The following is an 18,849-nucleotide window of genomic DNA, read 5'->3' on the forward strand; positions in this document are numbered from 1 at the left end:
TATTTCTGTCTTTCTTCAACTCCAATCCATTATCGACATTGCATTGAAACATCGACACGTTACCAAAATAGTATCATTCTAGTCACACACCAAAACTTCGCCAAAGATCAAAATTTTGAACCTTGATTCAGAGAAATATGAATCTCACCTAATGGGCCTTCTTACCCTTTGCTATAACAATCAGTATTCTTTATCTTTTCTTGGAGATTTGATCCTGGATTTAACATGATGGGAGGGAAGGATGGCTTGTGGTTCCTTGCTTTGGAATATCAAGCAAGTAGCACCTTTTTATCTGCATGTGAATAGTGGCAATGGATGAGGGAGTGCATCTGGAATTTGTTATTTTTTTGTCGTATTGTCTGACTCATGCGCTTCTGTGGATGATTGCACCATTTCTTAATAATTGGTGGCAACCATTTCTTAATAATGAATGATTTTCTGGAAGTCTGGTACCTGTATTCAATTATATTACTTTCTGCATATAATGTTAGTATACTAATTTATGATTATCTTATTTATTAGGCTTTTGTGTTATGCTCTAGAATTGTACTAAAAGTTAATACATAGACTTAATCAAATTGCATGTTTTCTTGTCTTGGCATATTGGTCATGTTTTCTGTTCTTTTTGGGTGTCAGAGGTCTTAAAGCAGGTGTGGGATTTATCTGACCAAGATAATGATAGCATGCTATCTTTGAGAGAGTTTTGTATTGCTCTTTATCTGATGGAAAGATATCGGGAAGGGCGTCCTCTTCCACCTGTGCTTCCAAATTCTGTTATGTATGATGAAACACTACTGCGTGCGGCTGGTATGCCTTCAGCTGCTTATGGTGTTCCAACGTGGCAGCCAGGTGCTGATTTATGTTACCCTTGTCTCTTTATGCCTTGGCATCTTGTGCTAAATGCTATTATGCATTAGGATTACGACAACAAGGACACCCTGGTCATCGTCCTCCAATACCAACTGGAGTAAGGCCTCCAATGCCAAATTCTATCCCTTCACAGGCTTTCAATGCAGGACACTTGATGCCGAAAAACTTAGGAACACCAGGGCCAAATGATAACTTTGTAACAGATTTTGGGAAAGATGGACACACTACATTGAGCTCAAATAATGAAGCAGCAAATATGGACAAAAAAGTAATTTCTGATCTGAAAGCATTTCCTTTTTTTATGCTAACTAGAAACGAAAGTAACTTTCTTAAAGGCTACATGGCTTAGTTAGTATGCACATCATAATTGGTAATATCTATGTTTGAAAGTCTTTTTTAATTTGACTATATCTTGTCCTAGTATAACTTTTGTATTGTTTAAAAAATAAAAAAAAAATCATTTTCATTATTCTTGAAAATCTTTTCTTGGTAAGACAATCATGTAGAAAAAGAAATTGTTTTTCCTCTTCTAAATGGTATGAAGAATTGGTGAGACCATCTCATTATAAGATTATTTCTCAACTCATACAACATAGAACCATTGGTATGTGGATATATTGTTTGGAGGTAGCAGGCTTCTAGTCAGCACTGATGGTGGAAATTGCTGGTAGGTCCCTTTGGAAGCTGTTGACTGTATATAATCTTCTATAATGGTGGCATATACTAGTTTGGTATGGGCCAAACTACATACCTCAGCACCATACCGAATTGGTGTACAAGTCAAGCTTAGGTTTAACAGACAATCTGTTTGTGCCCAACTTGTTGCTTGATTTTGTCTGTTAAGCTTTTTATTTGATGAAGTGATTTTTATCAGTGAAATAAATTCTCTCGTGTTACATACTAAAACCATAAATATTCAAGCATTTAATAGTCAAGTAAATGAAGGTTGTGGTTCATTTATCATTTTGGAATGGTGTGAATGAATGAATGGAATTGTGTTCAATGCACAATTGCTTAGAAAAGGTAAGACTATTTTTAACTGTATTTATGGTTACTTGGATTCGTCAGAGATAAATCAGAAACAGACAAACATCAAACTCTCCTTATATGTTAGACATTAAATTTCTTTTCCATTTGGGATTTCACTTTTTTAAATAAAATCTTGCTTATAAGCTTTTTATGTATGTATATCAATAGTTATCTAACAGTCACATAAATTTTACAGAAATGCAAGTACTCTTTAAGCGTCAAAGGTTTTTCTTATTTATCTTTGTTTCAGGTTCAACAATCAGAAATGCAAATTCTTGATTCAAAAGAGAAGCTGGAGTTCTACCGTACCAAGATGCAGGAACTTGTGAGTCTTTTTCTGCAAACAGTTGGATAAAATCACAAACAAATTACTTAAGAAACCATTTACTGTGATATCTGATTAGAATAGTGTTCACAACCTATTTGTGAATAGAATAGGACTTGATTGAAACATACAGATCATAGAGGTGTAAATATAAAATGACAGTAATGGTAATACATAACATGGTAGAGGGGACTACCTAATGTGATAATCCTAATAGCTTTACCTAAATTTATCATGGTATTAGGGCTTCCTTTATCCGTATTTTCTCCTCAATTCGTCTTTATGTTCTGTGACCTTGTCACCTTCATACAGACCATATATCGGATTACTTTCTGTGTTGTTTATTTCCAGATTTCTCTCTCGACAAAGCTTCTATTCGTCCCAGATTGATTGCTGCTTTCTGTTTGTTTGTCTTGTGATTTCAGTATCATGATTCCATCTGTCCCTGTACCTCAAATCATCTGGGTGGAATCCTGCAGACTCTTGTGTTCTCAGCTATATCTGGGGGAAGCTGCTTCTTCCCAGTTCTGCTGATGAGTACGCAGATACAAATAAAAAATTAGATCTGTTCTGAGACTCACTGTCGTGGAAAGAATCATAGTTGTTTTTCATATCTTGGATAGGAAATATGTTTTTGTCATGTCCCAGAGTATTATTTTCATTTATTAGGAGGGATCCCACTGGGCGACAATATGTAAAAGGGAACTAAGAGATATATGAACAGATTGTTAATTTCTAATTGTAGAAAAACAATAATTTTTATTTTTTATTTTTTTAATCTTCACAAAAAAAATATATCTCTGATAAACTCATCACCTGTAAATATACTAAAAAATGAATTACTAGAGTAAATATCCACTCACAATATGCTAAAAGGGAACTAAGAGATATATGGACAGTTTTTTAATTTTTAATTGTAGAATTTTTTATTTTATTTTTATTTTTTTAATCTTCATAAAAAATGTATCTCTAATAAACTCATCACCTATAAATCTACTAAAAAGTGAATTACTAGAGTCAATATAATGTCATCTAACATATAGAATAAAGCCTTCATCGGTGATATACTACAATATAACACCCTTGCACAAATAAATAGTGATCATGGATGACCACTTACTACCACAACCGCATTTGGGTATTTTAGGTGCTTTGGTATAAGAGTATATTTGAATATGACATGGGATAAGATGACATCAAATTTTGAAAATCGTGGCCAAGAGTGTATTCGGTGAGTCAAGAGGATGAACACCACTAAATAAAGGATATTGGTAGTGGAATGAGCGCAGACGGTAGGCGCATGACATCTCTGGCGTAATGGCCAGACGTTGATTTTGAGGAACTGACGACCTGAGATTTACCCCACCATTGTGGCAAAAGGCGAATATGCTCGCCCCCAGCGCCTCCGCCAACCCGTCCCAAGGCCAACATGGAGGAGGTAAATCATGGGCGACTACTAGCCTTTGGAATAGTGACTAGCACATAAGGGAGACATTTATCTTGAGATTTACCCCACCATGCACTTATGGCTTTTGTACTTGCATATACCTCCCTCCATATCCCTGAGGCCGACACTAGGGGGGCCGCTAAGGTAGCGGATCTACCTTTGGTAGTGAAATGAGGAATTACAAGAGAAAATGACAGAAAAACAAATAGGATGAGAAAAACAAATAGGATGAGATAATAAAAGACCGATGGAAGATGTATTTTCATCAATAAAAGTTTAGATGATCAACTTAGCTTAGGGAATTTAAGTTGTTTAAAAGAGTATATAGATTTAAATTTTGATAGGAGAATTCAAAATTTAAAAATAAAATTGATGTTAAATGGGATGTAAAATAGAAAAGTCGTTGTATCAGATGATATTTCAATAGAGGCGTGGAAGTCTCTAGGGAAGTGTCTTGGAAAGTAGAGTATTGAATCATGTACGAAGTTATTTAACCTCATATTAAAATGAAGAAAATAAATGACTAGTGGAGGGTAAGTAGTTTAGTCCCCTTAATAAAAATAAAGGAAATGTATAAAATTATGCAAATTATAGGAGCATTAAACTAATAAGTCATATTATAAAATTTTGAAAAAGAGTGTTATGAAAAAAAATTAATAAAAGGAGACTAAGGTCACTAAAAATCAATTTAGATTTATGCCTGAAAGGCCAATGATGAAAACTATACATCTACTAATTGAAAAGTATTAGGAAAAGAAGCTATATATGATATTCATTACAACAACAAAGCCTTATCCCACTAAGTGAGGTCGGCTATATGGATTCTTTTATGCCATTCGGCTCTATCCCCCACTATATCATCATCCATACTTTAATACGTTTTATCTTATTTCATTGTTGCAAAATTTTTTTTTGGTCTTTTTTTTCCTCATTTGATGTGCGTGTTTGATAGAGCATGTATTGATTGTCTAAGCATATGTTTGTATCGTCTTAAATATGTCTCTCGAAATTTTCCCTCAATAGATTTAACTATGATTTTCTCTAATGTCCATACTCGTATGCCCACACATCCACCTTAACATCCTTATCTTTGCAACTCTCATTTTCTACTCATGTGCTCGAGTCCCAACATTCAACTCCATATAATATAGCAGTTTTGTAGAACTTTCTTTTAAGTTTTAGAGGTACTTTACAATCACATAAAACATCCATGCTCTCTTCTATTTCAACCATCCTGCTTGTATTCTAAATAAGAAATCTCTTTTAATTCCTCCATCGGTTTGTAAAAATGATTATAAATATTTAAAACTCTTAGTCCCTGATAACTAATCATTTCCTATCTTAACAATTGTCTCATTACGTTTAATATTGTTAAACTTAATTCCATATATTCTGTTTTTATTCTACTAAGTTTAAAACATTTCCCTTCTAGTGTTTCCTGCTACAATTCTAGTTTAGCATTTACTTTTTCACATATTTCATCTACCAAAACAATATCATCTGCAAACATGCACGTACTGTGTCTTGAGTGTATGTAATGAGTTCATCTATAATTAGTGTAAAAAGATAAGAATTTAGAGCTGATTCTTGATGTAATCCTATCGTTATTGGAAATGCTTTAGTTACTCTACCTGAAGTTTTTATTCTAGTCGTTACATCCTCATTTAAGTCCTCGGGGCTATGGTGCCGCGGTAGGACATCCAGGTTGTCACCTAGGCACCCGCGGTTCGAACCCCAACTATGACGTATAGGTAGGAATTTTTCCTCTAACTGGGGGTGCAATCAAAGGATGCTGGACTTTTGGGCTGACTGCCGCGTTTGCTTCCTGATTTACCCTGGTGGCCGGTGGGAAACTTCCGTGGGGCTGGGCCGGTCACCCTAGGGATAGTCAATGAGGCTAACTGGGATTATCATTTTTTTAAATTAGTTTAATATATGTTACACTAACATCTCTCTTTTTTAGAATTCTCCTTAGGACTCTATCATAAGCTTTTTCTAAGTCAAAGAATACATCTTATTTTTGCTTCTGATATTTTTTAATTAGTTGTAAGAAGATGTATAGCTTCTATTGTCGACCTTCCTGGCATGAACCCAAATTGATTTTCAGTCACCGTAGTTTCCTTCCTCAATCTTTTACAAAAGATGAAGGGGTATGCGTTACATAGGATACAAGTAATATGATGGAGGAGAACGTCGATATTCTTTGTGAGCATAAGCTACTTCTTAAGTTTAATGGAAAGTTTTATAAAACGGCAGTTAAACATGCTATGTTATATGTAACTCAATGTTGGGATATAAAGCAAGCACATGAGTAGTAGATCAAAATCACAGAAATGAGAATGTTAAGGTGGATGAATATGATAAACAAATATTAGAGGAAGAGTCGAGGTTGTACCTATCAAAGGAAACTACAAGAGACGTGTTTAAAATGGTATGAATTTGTACTTATGCGACTAATAAATGTCCCAGTTAAGTGATGTGAGACCCTGACAAATGCACACATTAATCAAAGAAGAGAGAGACAAAAGAAGACTTGGCTAGTAATGATAAAATATTATAAAATTTATTTAAATATAAATAAGGATATAGCATGGATTGAGCCCAATAATGCAAGAAGATCCATATAGCTGACCCCATTTAATGGAATAAAAGTTTGGTTGTCATTATTGTGTATACAAGGATAGACTCAGAGTTTTCATGTTTTCATGTTTTCATATTTTTTTTCTCTATTCAAATTTATCAGTGTATCACTATGAATCTTTACACCACAATTATTTTATTATGGAGTTACATCTTATTGGCTAATTTAAACGACTAATCTAAATTAACTTTTATGATAAGTTATGCTAAGTTATTGTGTAATAGCTTGTGGCCTTCCGGTACAAGGCATACTACTTATAACGAAAGTATCAATATTTAAGTCAATAAGGAGCATGAAAGGTAAAATAGTCTAATAACATGTATAACCAAAGTAAAGAATAAATTAGAGTATCTATTTTAATTTTAAAAGTCTAATTTACCATACAACAAACTCAACTTTGAAAATACCAAAAACATGCACTTAACTCTTAATTTTACCCAAAATTCCTTTCCCCCTTTGGCAAAGAAAAATGACACAAAATAATAAAATCACGAAAAAAAATTAAGAAAACTTAGGTGAGACCGCGAGCATTTATGACCATAAGCTTATGATAAAGCTCACGACCGTTATGAAATCGTGGCCATGCAACCTTGACTATAAGCTCATAGCAAGGGGGTTATGATTTTGCGTCTGATCGGTATCTCTTAGCTGTGATTTCAAAGCCATTTGGACTTTGCCATAATTTAGTAGCAACCATAAGCTCCATTGTGAGTTCGTTGCTACGTATGCTCGTGGTCTTGAGATTTGTAGCTAGAATTTTCTTGAATTGGGTTTTTAATTTTTTTTTGTCATTTTTTTACTAGGAGGAAAAAGAGAATTTTGAGAAATAAGTGTCTTTTGGTAAATATGAAAGCTAGGTGTCTATGGTAATTTTTCAAAGTTGACTACATAATATGATAAATTACCTATTTTTGAAGCAATCTTTATATTAATCCTCATATGAACACCCACATATATATATATATATATATAGTATGAAAAGAATATTATTTTTCTACTTATAATAGTTTAATTATTTTAAAACTCATTTTACCATTTTAAATATCATTTTAATCTTATTTTTCTAAACAATCATAGAAGCATAATATACAATTTATTTTATATATTTATTCATGCATAAAGCTCCGAGCGTTTGAAAATCAAGTTACTATACTGAATATGTCTAAAAATATCTCAGAAAATTCAAAATAAATATTTATACTGATAATATCACAAAAATCTAAAAAATTAATTAAAATTGAGGTCTATGGATCCATTCTTGATCTTGCTATCTTGATATAATCATAATTTCCGAACAAGATATCTATTGTTGAATAATAATTTATTTTCCATCCTAAACTAGATACACAAACCTAAAATAGAAATTAAATAAAATATTTACTTTTTATCTCAATCAATGAAACAAGATCAGTGTTTCGTTGATACAAAACGCTCGAGCCAAGTGAACCTAACTGTGATTAGTCTAAAACAACCAATCATTTCTCCAATGTTAATAATACAGTTTCTCTCCAATTCTTATCTTTAATTGGCTAGTGTGTAAGCAACGACCTTGTTCAAGGACACTGAAAAGCTTGAAAAATGACAAGGGCTAGTAGTCTCTCTTGGCTCGGCTAGAAGAAGTCGACTAGTGGATGTGGGTGTTGTAGAATGAGGGTCCTCTCAACTCGACCAATAGCATCTAATTGATAGGTTGTAGGCATTGGAAAAATAAGAGAGAAAGAAAGAGGGAAAGGGGCTGATAGGTAGTGGTCATTGGAAAAATAAGAGAGAAATAAGAGGGAAGGGAGGAGGGTCCTCTCTAATTGTCATCGAAGGATGCCTCTCTTGGCTCTGGCGGCGAGCGACAATGATTGCCCTCGTGCGCACACGCAGAGGAAAATAGAAGAGGGAGAAGGAGATTGGGAGGAGAAAAAGACAGATATCAGCGGAAGGCGGAAGAGGTGGTGTTATGAGCCCGGAAGAGTGATGTTTGCGTTGCTCACATTAGAGGAAGAAGAAAATGATAAGTCTAGTGTTGGGTTGGGGAATCGGCACATGGAGAGGAGAGGTCGTGTTCGGGAAAAATTGCATGACTGGGAGAGAGACGAGGCGAGAAATTATCATACCTAACTGCTAAAAAGTTCTGTAATTTGTCAACGTTTATCCCTCTTTAAAATTTGGTTAGGCTCATGGTTTGAAATCTTGTACTATGCCAGATGAAATAGTTGAAACATATCATTCCGATAAATCATCGAAACTCGATATTACTCGGCACTAAGGCTTAAAATCTCAAACCAGGTTGTACTTTTGGTCTTTTACTCGAAAGATATTGTTCTAGTATCACGCCAACGCTCCAATGCATGGTGCTGATAGATTGGAGGTTAAGGAGGAAAGAAATATTGTTTGTAGAGTGGTATCAAGTTTTAGTAATTTACTAGAATGATATGTTTTGACGGTTTCTCTTGGTGTGGTACAAGATTTAAAATCACACTTAGCATAGACATTGTCTCCTTCCAATGCTTCATCTCCTTCCATCTTCAACTCCAATCCATTACTGACACCAAACATCGAAACATTAGCATAATGATAGAACAATATTATTCTAGTAAAAGACCAAAACCTTAGCACGATTCAAGATTTTGAATGTTGGTGTGGCTATAAATTGGCTAAAATTGACCGAACCTATGTGCCCCTAATCACCATGACTACTTGATGGATTTAATTTGAACCCAATTTGACTTCAACTTGATATCCAAAATTTATTTTAATGGTTCAATCTATTTAAATAATTCAATTCAACTTATTTTGTTGTTTTAATTTATTTAGAAAAAATAATTTAAGATGCAAAATATTTAAATCAATTAAAACTTGATATTTTACATCTCCCTCATTAATTTTCTAAGGAGAATACGTGAGGGTATATGACGCACATCTTATTCTCACTAGGTCGGAGTATAATTGAAACCGAATAATTGAATTTTGTCGAACTAATCGAACCACTGAATTTTCTAATAAAAATCGAACAAACCGAATTGATAAAATATCGGTTAATTCAGTCGAATTAACCGAATTAATCAAAATTTTCAAATTGTTTGGTCTGTTTGTTCATTTTAATTGAACTTTTGCTCATCCTTAAATCTCATGCTCCCAAGTCACTTCCTAAACTAAAGTAGTCCTCGTAGGGTTGAAGTGGTACTTTAAGATCATCCAAGATATGTGTTGGATTCATAACATGCTTTCACAACATAGAAATATAGAAGATGTTCTACACTCCTGCTAAGACTAGGGGTAACGCGATTTGATTAGCCTGCACCTGATCAAGAATTTGAAATGGATTAACAAATCTGGGAGCCAATTTTCCTTTCAGATCAAACCTCCTTACTCCTTTGATAGGTGAAATGTGTTGCAAATTCCAACATCCTTCATCGGCAGTTATTTCAGTCAACTTTGAACATTGAGTAGTCGTTGTCTAATAGTCCACACTAAGCATTTGCTAAATACTCTGCGGAGCTAAGAGTTGATGTTTTCTAACCTCGTCCCATAAAATAGAAGATTTATATGCTTTGCTATAGGGTGCCTTGAAAGGTGCCATCTAGCTGAATGGTAACTAGTATTACAAGCAAGGTGTCAACTAACAGAATGGTAACTATTAATATAAGCACTTTATTAAGGCAAGTGGTTGCCTAACTACTGCTCAAATCCAATACACATACCCGCAGTAGATCATTCAAAATTTAGATAATGCACTTTGACTGCCCATGAGTTTGAGGATTAAAAGCAGTGTTAGAATGGAGTTTAGTATCTATACCTTTTGGAAACTCTGCTAGAACCTTGAACTAGAGCGTGGGTCTGGATTAGAAATAATATTCAAGGGAATGCCATGGAGTCTAGTAATCTCTTTGCAATACAACTTCACTAGATAGTCTAAAGAGTCCGTCCTACGAGTAGGCATGAAATGAGCTAATTTGAATCTTGTTCCTTTTTAACCTTCAATAACAAAGTCCATAGTAACATGCTCTCACTTATATTCTGGCACTACAATCTTCTAAACCAACCTAGTCTGTCTCTAGTGTTCTACCTTAATCTATTGGCAAATTAGACATCGAGCTATAAGGTCCATAATGTCTATTTTTATACCTTTTTACCAGTATTATTGCTTTAAATCTTGATACATCTGTGTGCCACCAGGATGAATTGGAAATCTTGATCGATGTGCTTCTTGAAGGAGGTTTTCCTTTTCAAGAATGCACAAGTTGCCTCAAAATCGAAGATATCCATCCGTATAACGAGAAAATCGTAGCTTCGAACTTGAATGTAGCTTACTATCTCGAACGATATTGTTTAGATAATGTCAGCAAGATTTTAATGTATGGCACCGATGGAAAATTAAAGGTGGAAGGAGATGAAGAAAAAGTAGAAGATAAGAAAACTATATTCTTAAGATCAAATTTCATTTTTCATCTAAAATGGTAACATTATCTTCTATGGAGACAAGTTGTAAAAAAATAATAATATTATTTAAATTCATTTAGAGTTACTTTTTAATATTTCAAGGGGTGCCAAGTATTGACGTGAAACGATACTTATTGACATCATTGACACGACGACACATGAGACATTTTGAGTTTCACTAATTTTTAGGAACGATATGTTTCAACTGTTTTGCTCAAGGCAATATTAGATTTTAAATCATGCTCCGTAGAGATAGTGTCGCCAAATTGGAAGAGCAAAAATAATAGTTGCTAACTCCAAATCATGAATAGGAGAATTCTTCTTGTGGTTTAGTGGGAAGTATAAGATACCATTTAATCATGTTGCACGTCAATCCTTTAATAGATGCATCTATATAAAACTCAAAATAAATATCTAATAATGATAATAACGTAAAAACTTAGAAATTGACTAAAACTTTAAATTCAAAATTGATGAATCCATTTTTTAACTCGTTACCTCGATATAATCCTAATTTCTAAACAAGTCACATATTCTCAAACAATAATTTAGTTTCCTATCTTGAACTAGATATGCTAACCTAAAACAAAAATATAATAAATATTAACCTTTTCCTCAATTGGTGAAATACAATAGATATTTCATCAATACAAAAAGCTTATGCCATATTGTGATTAGTCCGAAATAAGCAATTATTTCTCCATTATCATCCATATAATTTTTCATTAATTCTTACCTTTAATTGGTCGATGTGCAGCAACGACCTCATTCAAGGACACTAGAAAGCTAGGATAATGAGGGTTGGTAGTCCCTCGTGGCTCGGCTAGAAGAAGCCAACTAGTGATTGTGAGTGTCCGAAAAGGAAGGAGAGAAGGAGAAAAAGGAAAAAGAGGAGGGTCTTAAGGCCTTCTTTATTTCAGCAGGCCATATCATTTGAAACAAGGTCTTCTTCATTTTGGTGGGCTATAAGGTAAAGCCATAAGCCTACTCCTTGGTCTGCTCTTCTCCTGATTGGTGCCATTGGCACCATGTGTCGATATGGCGTCCTGATGTCAATTATTTCATTTTGGCTAGAGAATAAAATTTTATGTGTTGGTACTATTATTGTTTATTTAATTTTATTAACAATCATAGTTTTAAAAAGCACCTTAGGTGATGGAATTCCAATGGGTTTGCCTCACTTAGAAGCAGGCAGTACCTATTAGGTGAACCAAAGGGTTAAGTGGGGCTGTCAACCGTATTAACAGGACTATTAAAAAGTGGTCTAAGTGGGACCACCTAGGCATTGAGTGTATACAAGAGTTGTTGTCTTTATGTAGTTTTTAGCTTTGATTAATAAAATTATCCCTTTTGTAATCTCTTTGTGAATTTCTTTCTTTCTTTCTTTCTTTTTGTGTGATAGTTGTCCTTTGTTTCATCAAACTTCTCTTAATTTTTCATGTGCTCTGAGGGTTCGATTCAGTGCTTCATCACTAAGTGAGAAGAAATGTTGCACTTTGGATCACATAAGAAATGTTAGAAGCTTATTCAATAAATGCTTGCTATCATATAGATATATACACAAATACATTTTTACCTTCTCACATTTGCATTAAAATCAACTTTGGTAATTGTACATGATGACCATATTGATGAAGTTTGCTAAGAAATCTTATCCATTTTCTTGTTAGTTTAGCATATATGAGCAAGATCTTTTCTACAATCAAATCATTCTATTTGTTCCTTTTGTGTTTTAGGTTCTTTATAAGAGTAGATGTGATAATAAACTAAACGAGATCACAGAAAGAGCATCTGCTGATAAGCGAGAGGTATGACAATTGTTTATTTTACTTAGTTATTAGTTTCTTGTACTTGAGAGTATTTGATGATTTTATCTGCATGTAAAATTTTCTATTTTTCATATTCTTTGTTGCATTTTCTGGATTTTAAGACTGAAACTTTACCCTATGGGTTTGGTGCAGAAGCTAAGTAACACTAAAGGTATCACAAACCCGTGTACATTTCTAATTTGAATCTTTTATGTTAATCAGAAAAAAATATAAACTAAACAATGAAATGGAATGGTTATTGAACTTATAGAAGCATATTTTCCAAACTAAAGAATTTTCAATCAGAAGCATAATTAACAATATCAATATACATTGAGAATGAAGAAAAAAAATATATTGTTAGCACGTGTACAAGTTGAAAATAATCATTAATATCCAAAATAAATATATTTTGTTTTCCTCTTATGTGAACATTTGCAAAATTTAAAATATTGGTGTTGATCTGAGTGATTGGGCGAGATGGTAGGTTTTGGTGATGACAGGCAAGTTGTGTTTCAGTTTGAGGAGCCAACATACTGGCCAGAACTCAGATTCATCGAACAATGACCAAAGTTACAAACCATGTTAATTTGTACACATGTTCTTGTTCGAGGTAGCTTCTTGGGAGTTGGAACATATATTAAAATATTATTTGATAACTCTTTCAACAGATTATCAGCACCTATACTGCCATGAAACATTGGCACCAAGCATCAATTTTTTTTCTTAGTAAGAAAAGTTGTAATCAGACTCTGAAATTGTCACAATATAAGCATTTGAGGTTTCTGAACAAGATTGGTGACTTTGAAAGAAATCATCAAATCTTAGGTCCAGGCCTTGATCTTAACTGTCCTAAAACATTGGTAAATTAAATCTTCAACATTGTGTTATTCTAGAATATCATATGCTAGATAGAGTTGTCAATGACGGCTAAAGTGGTTAGCTGTTGGAAATTAGAAATGTATGCGATTATTTTATAGGCATTGCTAGGGAAGAGTTAGGATTAGTTAGTATCTTTGGTGGACACTGCCAGCATGGTATTGAATCTATTGCTTTCTCTTTATATATATATATATATAGACAATTTCTTCCACTTCATCTTTATGCTTGTGTTTTCAACAGTGTTAAATTAAGGCCAAGTATGCATACAATTTCTTTTGTCTGTGCTTTAGTTTCTCCTGTATTGAATGCTCTTTTCCAGGTTGAGTTGTTGGCCAAAAAGTATGAAGAAAAATACAAGCAGGTTGGAGAGTTAGCTTCAAAGTTAGCATTGGAAGAGGCCAAATATCGCGACATTCAGGTCAGCCTACCATCATGGTATTGTGAAAACTGAAAAGAGCACAGGGATTTGTTTGTTTTATATTTTTACCTTTAAACTTCTGTTCGATCTCTTATTCTGTTGATGTTTATGTTGTATATGGGATTCATCTGTTTTTCTTTTATCTTATAGGAAAGGAATGCAGAATTGCAAAATGCAATAATTAAGATGGAACAGGGAGGCAGTGCTGATGGTTTGCTTCAGGTAGGCTTTACTTTTGAAAAGTTTCCAAACACAGTCTGATAGTAATTATATATTTGAAACATATATAGGTTCGTGTTGATAGAATACAATCTGATCTCGAGGGTTTTGAGAAAGCTCTTAACGAGCGGTGCAAACAACATGGTGTTCATGTTAAAGCAACTACAACAATTGAGCTCCCATTCGGTACTCACTTATGTTTGGCACTCATTGTTGCTTATGCTATTTGATGTTTTTTTTATTATTAATAAGTACAGAAATTTGGCAATTATAGAACAAAAGAATCTGCTTATGTCTAGTGTTGCAATTGTTGAAGCTGGTAGTGATGGTATTGGAATTGTTAACTTTGCTCATTTACCATAGAAGCAGCATTCTTTCTGGGTGTAGTAATTGATAAATATGGTTGCATATTGAGATATTATTGTTTCATCAGTGCATTTTTTTTTTTGTATATATACCTTTTCCTCAATGGGTTGGATTTATGTTGGTTGAGTTTGGTTACTACTTTCATAGGGATTGTTCCAAAACTTTATTGTAAAAATTTGGAAAATCATTGAGCAAAATAGTATACACAGATGGAGGTTAACTTCGTTATGATTTATGAGGCTGGTTATACTAACTTCAACTAGCATTGATGTTTTGTTGTCTTAATACTATTTTGAGGTAATTTCCGCCAATAATAATAACATGGTTTCAAACACCAATAATTATAATGCATGATCGAAGTGTAGTCTTTTGGTCATCAACGGATGTTGATAATGCGTCAGCACGAGTGAATGTCAATGTACACTCATGTCAACACAATTTTGGTGGTATCAATTGAGATTGTTTCAATCGTTACTGCTTGAGACGGACTGAAATAAGAAGATTCTCTTCTAGTGAGTCCTTCCATTTCATTTCATGAGCTGGCCATGAGAAATAGATGGATTGCCATAAAAAGAGAGGAGAGAGGGAAAAGGGAAAGCATCACCACCACCAACTTGGAATGAGTGGCTCAAAGTTAAAAGAAAGGGGATGTCCCATATAATGGAGACATGTCTATTCAAGTTCCAATTGAGCCAATTAAAGTCTTAACTCACTCCAAATGACCAATGAGCTACAATCATTTTAATAATATGAATATTTAATCATTAATATGAATGCTTATTATATTTTTATAACTTTTCACTCTAATATTTTAAGCAACTTTGTAATTCTATCAAGGTTTAAAATCTTGACCCGTGCCAAGGTTTTGATATCGGATACGACCATGTTGATACAGTTTTCAGTATTTTTTAAAATTTTAAAATATAAATGTATATTAATTTTATTAATATTTAATTATTAAATATGCTCTATATTTTGAGATGTTGAATTATATTTCGATATTTTCTCCTAAGATAATGCTTATTACATTTTTCTAAAAATTATTTTAAAAAAGTAATTCTTAAAATTCAAAACTAAATCTAAAATTTTAAAATCATTTGAAAGGTTAAAAATAATTCTAAAATCATTTGAAGGTTTTTATTTTTGAATGTATTTTATAAATTTTTAATTTTGTAAAATTTATTTTAAATGTTTAAGAATTAGATTTTGAAAAATTTTAAACTATTTTTTATTTATATAAAAATTCTAAATTATTTTATAATTAATTTTTAAAATTATTTAAAAATTTAAAATAATTTTTAAAATTTTATAACTATTATTAATAATAGTTTATTGATAATAAAAAATACACGATGAAAAATAAAAAAATCAATTAAATGAAAAAAATTCGGAGAGGGACGCCTTGGCACGTGACCTTCGCGACGGGTCGCCAAGGGTTGCGGCGTTCTCCGCGACCCCTACAGAGGGACGTCGAGGGGCTGCAATGCCTTCGTGACTCCCGCGGCCCTCACGGAGGGATGTCGCGACCTCTGCGATCCCCACGGAGGGTAGCCATTGGGTCGTGACGCCTTTGCAAACCTCGTGGAAGGATGCTCTGCAATCGCGGCGCACTCCGTGACTTCGTGAGGCCGCTGTAAGCTCATGACACCCTCGCGGTCGTTGTGCCGGTCCCACATTAGAATGATAAATACTGACCATTTTGGGTGGCACAACATTTCAAATCTTGATTACTATAGTCTTATATTTGGTGGTAAATAAACTAAGTGGAAGAGAATTATAATATTAAAACTCATTTTAGTTTATATTGACATATTTTAAAGTGAGTGTTGACATGACATGATATCAAGATTGTACCATCCTAGTCCCCTCGGGACGGACAGTTGGCTAGCACATGGTAGTGTTGCCACCATGAGGTCTGGGGGTCAAATCCCGATTAGTAGCCGAGTGGCTATCCTCTCCCATATGCTATTCAACTGCCCAAGGCTAGTAGCTACATGTGATTTACTTCTTCCGTGTTGCCTTGGGACGGACTAGCGGAGGCGCTGGGGCGAGCGAATCACCTTTTTGCCACCAAAATTGTACCATCCTAGTTGGAGATTGAAACTCCCACATGGCATGATACTTTAAAGTTTAATGTGTAATAAATGCGAAAAGTGTCACACCCTACTTGAGCTAGGCTTGCTGAGACACTAACTTTGCTCGTGCGTGTGAATACAATAATGTCAAAGAAAAATACACACAAAAATTAACTAAACTAGCTAAATGCATATCTCTAAATAAACTTATCAGTACTATATATAAAAGCCCAACTAATAATTAAAGTTCAAAAATTCCAAAAGTGAGTATAAGAAAGAACATGATGTAAACATCTCGTAAAAAAATACATCAAAAAACAAATAATCAAGCTTATCATATCATGTTCCCACGATATATGTTGTTCCATGCCATTTGAAACTAGCGGTATATTTTGTCCTGACTCAGGACCGACATTGGTGCCCTACCCGCACCGTGACCGAGAGGCCGTTGCGACCTCGTGACGACCTCATGAGGTCGCAACAAGATCATGGCAAGGTCGTAGAGGGTGTCGTAACCCTATAGTCGCCCTTCGGCTTGGAGGACGAGGCAACCCTTTTCGGGGGAGCGGAGGATGCCATGGCCTTTAGTGCCCGAGGTTGCCGTGACACAACGGCCTCCACCGACACTCGTTGTCGTGATTTTTTAATTTTTAAAATTTTTAAATAGATATTTTTATTATAAAGAAACTATTAATTATATAATAATTATAAATACAATATATTATTAATAATAGCTAGAAAATATTAAAAAAGTTATAAATTAATAAGATATTTTATAAAATAATTTACATTTTTTAATAATGGAACATTTGCTTGAATTCAAGACAACCTAACGCAACCCTCACCCTTTCTCATCGCTACTTGGGACTGGCCGTGGCGGGCTTAATTTTAATATATATTAAAAATTGAATATGAATTTAAAGTAATCTAATTTTTTAAAAATATAATTCTTAAATATTTCAAATAAATTTTTAAAAATTTAAAATTTACAAATACATTCAAAAAAATAATAATTTAAGTCTTTCAAATAATTTTATAATTATCTTTGAGGATTTTAAATAATTTTATAATTTTAGATTTGGTTTTAAATTTTAATAATTACTTATTTTTTAAAATAGTTTTTATAAAATTTAATAGGCATTATTTTATAAGAAAATATTGAAATATAAAGTCAACACTTTAAAATATAATATTAATAGTGAGCATATTTAATAATAAATATTAATAATATTAATATACATTTATATTTAAAAATGAAAAAGTACTGAAATTGTATCATTCCAGTCGGGGACCAAAATCCGGTCGAAATCTTAAACCATGCATGTTCCACCAATTCAATCTCATTAATCTCTTACCATAATTTCTCTTAATTTTTTTTGTTACTGGGTCATCATATCTCACGTTTAATTTTTTATACTCTTACAACTATTTTCTTTTTAATTTCTCAGGGAATCAACCAAAAAGTGGTCATTTTTTTCACTTATTTTATTCTAGAGTCTTATATCTTTACAGAATTTTATTTGTGTTTTGTTCTTAATATTTATCAATTATCTTTATAATTGCTGAGTCTCTTCTTTGTTTTTTATAAGGATGGGAATCTGTACCAGTGGAGGCAGCAGATCATTGGGATGAAGACTGGGATAAATTTGAAGATGAAGGTATTCCCATTTGCCTATAAGGACTAACACCCATTAGTTTATGATTTTCAGAATTGACTTTTGTGTTTACGTCATGAAGCTCAACAAAGGTTACATGGACGTGGAAATTGTCAATACTGTCATTTATACTACCAAAATCAGACATTGTGGTTCCATATTAGCTCTTGTTATTTCTACCATATTTGAATTACATATGTATACAATCAACCTTTTGCCACTGCTAGGTTCTTAGCGTATATCTATTTTTTTGTTCATAAATATTCAATTTATCTATTTCAGCATGATCTTTGTTTATTGTATTCATAAACTTTAGATTCTAGTTATTTGATGCTGGTATGCTAGTTGAAGTATGTGGAAATCCAAAAGCATGAATATGTACTCTCATCCTATTTAAGTAATTTGTTTTTTTGTCTAATCTAATGATTCACATAATATACAATTGCGTCATTGAATGATCATGAACTTATGGCTTTAAGATTCACTATTCACCAACTGAATGCATATATTACATGCAGAGTTACAAGTTCATTGTTACTCTGCTATTAATATAAGAAAGAAGATTTATATGAAAGATGTTAGGTGTTTACAAAAGATGCTAGATAGGAAGGAATTTGAAACACAAACCTTACAGCTTTATGGTCTGTTATTTTCGAAGAAAAGATGGTAGGTCTTTAATAATT

The 18,849-nt window shown here is 33.2% G+C and overlaps 1 protein-coding gene across 1 annotated transcript in view; it reads left to right on the forward strand.

Moving 5' to 3' along the window:
• LOC121974844 (epidermal growth factor receptor substrate 15-like) overlaps nucleotides 1–18,849 on the forward strand; it is a 40,852-nt gene that overhangs the window by 12,790 nt on the left and 9,213 nt on the right. Inside the window, exons 3-10 of the mRNA XM_042526102.1 lie at nucleotides 637–849; nucleotides 918–1,138; nucleotides 2,150–2,224; nucleotides 12,480–12,551; nucleotides 13,753–13,851; nucleotides 14,002–14,073; nucleotides 14,142–14,256; nucleotides 18,101–18,169. Coding sequence (XP_042382036.1) covers nucleotides 637–849; nucleotides 918–1,138; nucleotides 2,150–2,224; nucleotides 12,480–12,551; nucleotides 13,753–13,851; nucleotides 14,002–14,073; nucleotides 14,142–14,256; nucleotides 18,101–18,169 — 936 coding nt within the window. The remainder of the gene's footprint in view (nucleotides 1–636; nucleotides 850–917; nucleotides 1,139–2,149; nucleotides 2,225–12,479; nucleotides 12,552–13,752; nucleotides 13,852–14,001; nucleotides 14,074–14,141; nucleotides 14,257–18,100; nucleotides 18,170–18,849) is intronic.

This window comes from Zingiber officinale, chromosome 4B, assembly GCF_018446385.1.
Source record: "Zingiber officinale cultivar Zhangliang chromosome 4B, Zo_v1.1, whole genome shotgun sequence".
NCBI classification, from domain to species: domain Eukaryota; kingdom Viridiplantae; phylum Streptophyta; class Magnoliopsida; order Zingiberales; family Zingiberaceae; genus Zingiber; species Zingiber officinale.